A 7276-nucleotide genomic window follows, 5' to 3' on the forward strand; every position below is an offset into this window, starting at 1 on the left:
GGAAGGGAAGGGAAGGGAAAAGGGAAGGGAAAAGGGAAGGGAAAAGGGAAGGGAAAAGGGAAGGGAAAAGGGAAGGAGAGGGAAGGGAAGGAGAGGGAAGGGAAGGAGAGGGAAGGGAAGGAGAGGGAAGGGAAGGGAAGGGAAGGGAAGGGGAAAAGAAAGAATAGTTTTATAATTTTTGTCTTCTCCTTAGCTAGTAAAACAGAGTTTCTACAGAAGTACCTACATCTATAGCCTCCATTTCTTAGGTTTAATTAAAATATTACTTATAGATTATATCACCAGCCTCATTATATAGCTACCAAGTGGAGAGTGAAGAGAACTTTGATAACTCTGTTTGCAGAAACTTCACAATTATTCTAATTATTATCTGATAGATCAGAGATTACTGCTGTGTGTTTCAGCTCAATGTAAAGGTTAAGAAATTCCCTATAGCAAGGAAATCATAATACAGTGTTGGAATAGACTTTAATCAATTTGACAACATTTTATCTTTATAATTTTTTAACTGAAGAACAGTTGCAATCCAGAAAGCAAGATTTACAGGAAGCACACAGTGACTAGTCCTGCAAGAGTTTATGTGACTTCGGCTACTATGGACCTCAGTGAAAGCATTTGTCTCCTAGATAATTTTGCAAATAAATAGGCAGGTATAGAGGGATTGTGTCACTTTAAATTTTGCAAGAAATGGTGAAGACCCGGTGTATAATGCACAGGTGTTCATGTCCCATTCCTGGTCATCCACATCAACTTCCCAGAGAATAAATGCTTTGAGGGGCCAACTAGAAATTATCTTCAAAAAAGGGTAAGAGTCTTGGCCAGGTATGGTGGCTCATTCCTGTAATTCCAGCACTTTGGGAGGCTGAGGTGGGCAGATCACTTGAGGTCAGGAGTTCAAGATCAGCCTGACCAATATGGTGAAACTCTGTCTCTACCAAAAATACAAAAATTAGCCGGGCATGGTGGTGAGTGCCTGTAATCCCAGCTACTCGGGAGACTGGGGCATGAGAATTGCTTGAACCTGCGAGGCAGAGGCTGCAGTGAACCGAGATTGTGCCACTGCACTCCAGCCTGGGAGACAGAGTGAGATTCCATTTAAGAAAAAAAAAAAAGTGATAAGAGTCTTAACATGGTTCCACAGGATCCACTTTCATTCTTTCATATTCTTCGTAGAAGGGAAATCCGACTCTTTGGGCTGCAAGTAACAGAGACAAGGGCTTATTAGTAGGAAATGTATATAGCAGTACAACTGTGTCTTCTGGAATCAATGACAGTCATGAAGCCAAGCCTTGGGAAGGGACTTTAATCAAGAAATGGGAAACTGTGAAGCCTGAGCACATCTCCACTTCTCTCTGCATACCGTATGCATTCTTGTACCTGCCCTGATTAGCTTTTGCTGTATGCAGTCTATGAATGGAAGACAATGTTTCACAACTGAATTTATGTGCTACGGATCTGTCAAAAGTAAAAACAAATTGGCAGTTCCAATTCTTAATTCCCAGAGAAGGGAATATGAGTGCCCAGCTTGGTCAGAAGTTGACCTGTGGTCCAATGAGGAAATTATATTACTGTAAAAAGTCTATCTTTATAGTTCAGCCTCTACAGAGGGAGTAGTTCCCAGGTAAGGCAAAATCATTGTGAAAAGATGTTTAAGCATCTGTGAGTGGATATGTGCTAACGGAAAGGAAGTAGGGGGTTACATTCCCAACTTTTGAAAAGTTTACTTTTTATGACTTAAAAAATGACAACAACAAAGAAAAAACCCACCAGGAATGGTCCTCACAAGCAAAAATTAAATTGCTTTAATTTCTCTCATCATAAGGTTGCTGTGCAGTGAGAGCAAATGTCCTGTTGATGTTTGGGGTTAAGAGTCTCAGATTCTACAGGCATCAGGTTGGACTGCACCACCCAGACTGCTAAGCTTCCCTTAACGCCACCTTTTCAGTTACTGAAATCAGAGGGCCCCACTGCTGAGGGAATTTTGTGCTTTGATGTCAACTAATCTTTGTATCACACAGGGATTTCTTAATGTTGGATTTAAGTTCTCTGGCATAAAGCTTGCCTGGTTTTATGTTATGATATCCTGCCTCTAATGACCTCAATAACGTTACCAACTGCATCATATTCCAACCTTCTTTTTTCTGGAACATCTGTACTTTATGAGCAGACTGAGTCTCTTATTAGAGAAGTTGAAGGCCAGTCAGCTCCTTGATAAAAGGGAACACATTTTATAAATGGGTAAAGGAACAATTGCTTCACGGTACAATATCAGTGGGAAGTTCCCAAACCCATTTCCCATCCCCAAGTCCAATGGGGTGTTTTGTTTTCTGAATGAGGTAGGCTTTCTGCAATTTGGATGAGGCTTTTATCTTTGTTTACACTAAAAATGCTACAGAGAGTACTTCCAACTCTTATTTATTTATTTATTTATTATTTTTCAACTTTTATTTTAGGTTCAGGGACTACACGTTCAGGTTTGTTACATTGGCAATTTGCATTTCACTGGGGTTTGGTGTACAGATGATTTTGTCACCCAGGTAGTAAGCATAGGTAGTTTTTTGACCTTTACACTCCTCCCACTCTCCTTGCTCAAGTAGGCTCTGGTGCCTATTGTTCCCATCTTTGTGTCCATGTGTAACCAATGTTTAGCTCCCACTTATAAATGAAAACATGCAGTATTTGGTTTTCTGTTCCAGCATTAATTCACTTAGGATAATGACCTCCAGCTGCATTCACGTTGCGGGCAAGGACATTATTTCATCTTTTTAATGGCTGCATAGCTTTCCGTGGTGCACATATACCACATTTTCTTTATTCAGTCCACTGTTAATGAGCATCTAGACAGATTCCATGTATTGGTATTGTGAATAGTGCTGTGATGAACATATGAGTACATGTATCTTTCTGGTAGAATGATTTATATTTTTTTTGGTTACACACCGAGCAGTAGGACTGCTGGGTTGAATGGTTATTGCACTTGATGAATACAGTGTTTGGGAGTAGACTTCAGGCTTCTTTAGGTTTAAGGAAGGGTTACCACTATGAAAATAGAAGCTATCAGAATGGAAAGCCAGAAACAACTATATCACATCTACTCACCTACCTGCTTTTGTGGGCACATACTCTGCCCTCCCTGTTGTTAACAGTCTATTCTCCCATCTAAGGCTGACATATATACTACCTCCTAGCCCCCTCATGCTGAATTAGGAAGATTCCACCCACATATTTCTCTTTTTATTTTTTTGGCTAGTTATCCAATTTTCTTGCTTTTCTGGATTGTCCCCATGTACGTGTATGTATTTGATATGATTTACTTGAAAGAAGCTTAACAACTATCAGCACAAATTTTTTAAATAAAATTTAAAATTTCACATAGAAAAAATCTTTTTACATAATTAACTCACTTTTTTCTACCAAATCATAAAACTTTATTTTTTATGACTTTAAAACAGCAACAACAAAGAAAAATCCCACCAGGCATGGTCCTCACAAGCAAAAATTAAATTGTTTTAATTTCTCTCATTATTCTACAATAACGTAGTCTTGGTATTATCCAAACGTCGTTTTAAAATTCTTGTTAATGTATTATGAGGAAAGATAAAACACATCTGAAAGTCATTATTATTGCTTTGCTATACAGATCTAAAGACCCAAAGATGACTTTTGAAGTCAAATTTCATAAACTTCTTTATTCTATATGAAGTGAAGAAGGATTCCGACACTTACTCATTTTTTTTTTTTGGCTGAAGTCTCTATACTGTAGTAATTCCATGATTTTGTTTAATGATTTTATTAGCTGAAATATGAGACAACCACATTGAATGAAAATAAGAAGGTTATATATTAATAGAAAAAGCTTCAAACTGGAAGGCTGACCCGCCCTTTTCTAAATGTCAGATCTTGGAACCCGGTCCTTTAAGTGTTTTGATGCTGTTTGGGTGCAAAAAAATATTTTTGAAAGCTCTCAAATAATTTACTTATATTCAACAGGTCTTATTCAACATATCTATACGTGTTGTATTAGCGATTCTCATGCTGCTATGAAGAAATACCTGAGACTGGGTAATTTATAAAGAAAAGAGGTTTAACTAAATCACAGTATCACATAGCTAGGGAAACCTTAGGAAACTTACAATCATGGCGGAAAGCACCTCCTCACAGGGTGGCAGGAAAGAGAATGAGTGCAAGCAAGGGAAATGCCAGACACTTATAAAAGCATGAGATCTCATGAGATTCACTTATTATCACGAGAACAGCATTGGGAAACTACCCCATTATCCAATTACCTTTATCTGGTCCCACCCTTGACATGTGAGGATTATGAGGATTACAGTTCAAGGCGAGATTTGGGTGGGGACACAGAGCCAAACCATATCACACATACACGTACAGTGAGACCAACATGCTTATGGGTTTTAAGTTCACTGATAATGAACTGGACTCTGGGTCACTATCACAGATGAGAAGTTTCATTTTAAAAGCTTTAAAAAAGAGAATGTAATAAATTGGTGTTGCCTTTAGGGGATCTTGCTCTAATGTACTTGAAAACATTTACTTATTCAAATTCAAAATGATTCAATCAAATGTTTAATGAAATTATAAAAAAGATATAAATCTAACCTTAGTTCTTCTTAATGGAGAAGCAAAGAGTAAAAATAACTGGCAAAGTGGGAACTAAACACGTGGCTTATTTTACTTTGCATTCCTTGGTGAATGCATATGGGTTTCTAGAATCTCTTGTATTTTATTCCATTGTTAATATAAGCAATGATGTCCAGGCTCTTGGCAATGTTAATATCAATTTTAAATTCTATTTTTTCAGGTCAGGTCCAATGCCATTAAAAACTGCATAGTTGTTCCCATTTTGAGCCCTTAAAATTACAAAAAATAATCTTTTGTTTTCTGAGATAATAGCACTATTTTCCTACAACAAGATTTAAACTGTTTTCAGCACATTACCACCTTACAAAAATCCAATAAACTCCTTGGCACAAATACTGCAAATTTAAATTACCAATTGCTTACAAGTGGTCCTTAACTCTAATTTTAGGAAGAGAAGGTTTCTGTTTCCTAATTAGTTCATGTTATTGGCCTGAGGCTGCACTTAAAAAGAATAAAATCATCCATTATGTTTTCCTAATATCTCCCATATGTAGTACCTATTAAGAATAGGGACACCATCAGCTTTCAATAGGGGTGCTATTGGCATTATGATGTGCCAATTCTTCCTTGAACCAGAATGTCTCATAGAAATTGAGGCTTATTTGATATGTCTGGTCTGAACCCACTAAAAGCCTGGGGCTGTCCCCACACATTTCCAAATGGCCTGTAGAGAACAAACCACTCCCAGCTGGAAATCTAAACACCTCTGAGGAGAAAGAACTATTTTATTCAATGTATCTGCTTATTATCCAGTTATGGATAATGATTTCTAGGTTATTCATGAGTTGCAGTCAAAGCTTCCTATAGTTTAATTTTTTTCCTCAAAAGTAATTCAGATGAATATTTTGCTTTTCGTCCACTACAAGGCTATTGTAAGGTATAAAACACAAGCTGATTATTTTTTAAATTTTCATTTGCCTAGGCAAATGAAGTAGTAACTTGAACATACACATACACACCACAAATACACACACCCCACAAACACACACACACACGACACACACACATACGCCAGCTTTGTGACTCAGTTATATAACTTTCTTCAGAAAAAGGACATATTGCAAATATTGGAGGCACAGAATTTCAAACACATTATATCAAGACTTGTAATTAGTGCTTTCAGATCCCTTCTCTTCAGTAAATCCAGAATTGTTCAATAAAAGCAAACAAACAAATAACCCCCCCTAAAACAAACAAACAAAATGCTGCAACTGGTGGCTCCCAGCACTTTGGGAGACTGAGGGGTGTGGATCACCTGAGATCAGGAGTTCGAGATCAGCCTGACCAACATGGAGAAACCCCATCTGTACAAAAAAACACACACACAGAAATTAGCTGGGCATGGTGGCGCATGCCTGTAAATTCCACCTACTCAGGAGGCTGAGGCAGGAGAATCGCTTGAACCTGGGAGGTGGAGGTTGTGGTAAGCTGAGATGGCACCGTTGCACTCCAGCCTGGGCAACAAGAGAGAAACTCCATCTCAAAACAAACAAACAAACAAACAAACAAACTGCAACTTCTCTAGTCTTAAACACACCAGTCCTACAGATGGGTACTGTGAGTACGGAGAAACAGCATGAATGAAAATGAAACCATGAACAAGTTAGATTTGACAAAATTACACTTCAATTAGTAATGACAAGATACTATACAAAGGTTTGTTTTCCAAATGTGAAATCTCCATTGACTTCACAAAGACATTGTCACACAGCAATCACATATCATAAAAAGTACCATCACAAATGTACCCAAAACCATATTCTATAAAACTGAACTACTGCCTTTGTAAACTTTCATCTGGAAATCTTTTAACCAGCCATTTCAAGAAGCACCAACCTCATATGCATGTCCACCAATTAAAAAAAAAAGACAAAAAAAGTAGAAAACTTACTATGCATCTATGACTTGAAGAAATACCAGCAGATACTTCATCACACCAAAATCCAAGTCCAGAGTAACTAGTTTCATATTTCTTATTATGAGCTCTCAGCAGGAATCTTATTATATGCTGAAATATTTAAGCTAGAAACATTTCTCTTTAAAAGTACTTCAATTTTTAAAACTCAGTTTCAGAATAAAATTCAATGAATGTTATGTTGAAGACACACAAAATTAAGAGAGACGAGTATATTTTAGGGAGAAACTCCTATGTATTCTAAAACGGATTGAGAATCTCTGCATTTTAGTTTCTTTTTTAAAAGAAATTGCAATAGAGACTCAATGCAAATCCAGACACAACTGTGCTATTCTGTTTTATCTTCCTACCCCCATCTCCTGCTTATTTTTATCTTTTAGAACTTTTTCACACAAATTAAACATTGCAAAATCTTTCTATTTCAATTTTTTAAAATCACAAATTCAGAAAGTTTGGGGTTGCATCTCAAATATTTAAAATCAATCTTACAATTAAAATTTTCAAATAAAAACAGTAGTTTAAAACTTATTTAATTGTCACTTATCAATCCAAAATTATTATCTTTCACTTCATTTTTAATGAGATTGATTTTCTTTTTTGAGTAGCAATGTCACTACATCAGAATGTGGTAATTTTTTTCTGCATTCAAAATACTTTCAAATTCTATGTTTTTGACAGGTTTTTAGAAAACATAAAAAA

General features: G+C 36.7%; 1 protein-coding gene across 1 annotated transcript in view; it reads right to left on the reverse strand.

Moving 5' to 3' along the window:
* The window catches only part of C6 (complement component 6), a 117210-nt gene extending 110365 nt beyond the window's left edge, over positions 1–6845 (reverse strand). Inside the window, exon 1 of the mRNA XM_011944419.1 lies at positions 6554–6845. Within this exon, the coding sequence (XP_011799809.1) occupies positions 6554–6560 (7 nt within the window). The 5' untranslated portion in view covers positions 6561–6845. The remainder of the gene's footprint in view (positions 1–6553) is intronic.
* Between the last annotated feature and the right edge of the window lie 431 nt (positions 6846–7276).

The sequence above is a fragment of the Colobus angolensis genome, unplaced genomic scaffold (assembly GCF_000951035.1).
Source record: "Colobus angolensis palliatus isolate OR3802 unplaced genomic scaffold, Cang.pa_1.0 Scaffold230, whole genome shotgun sequence".
Lineage (NCBI taxonomy): Eukaryota > Metazoa > Chordata > Mammalia > Primates > Cercopithecidae > Colobus > Colobus angolensis.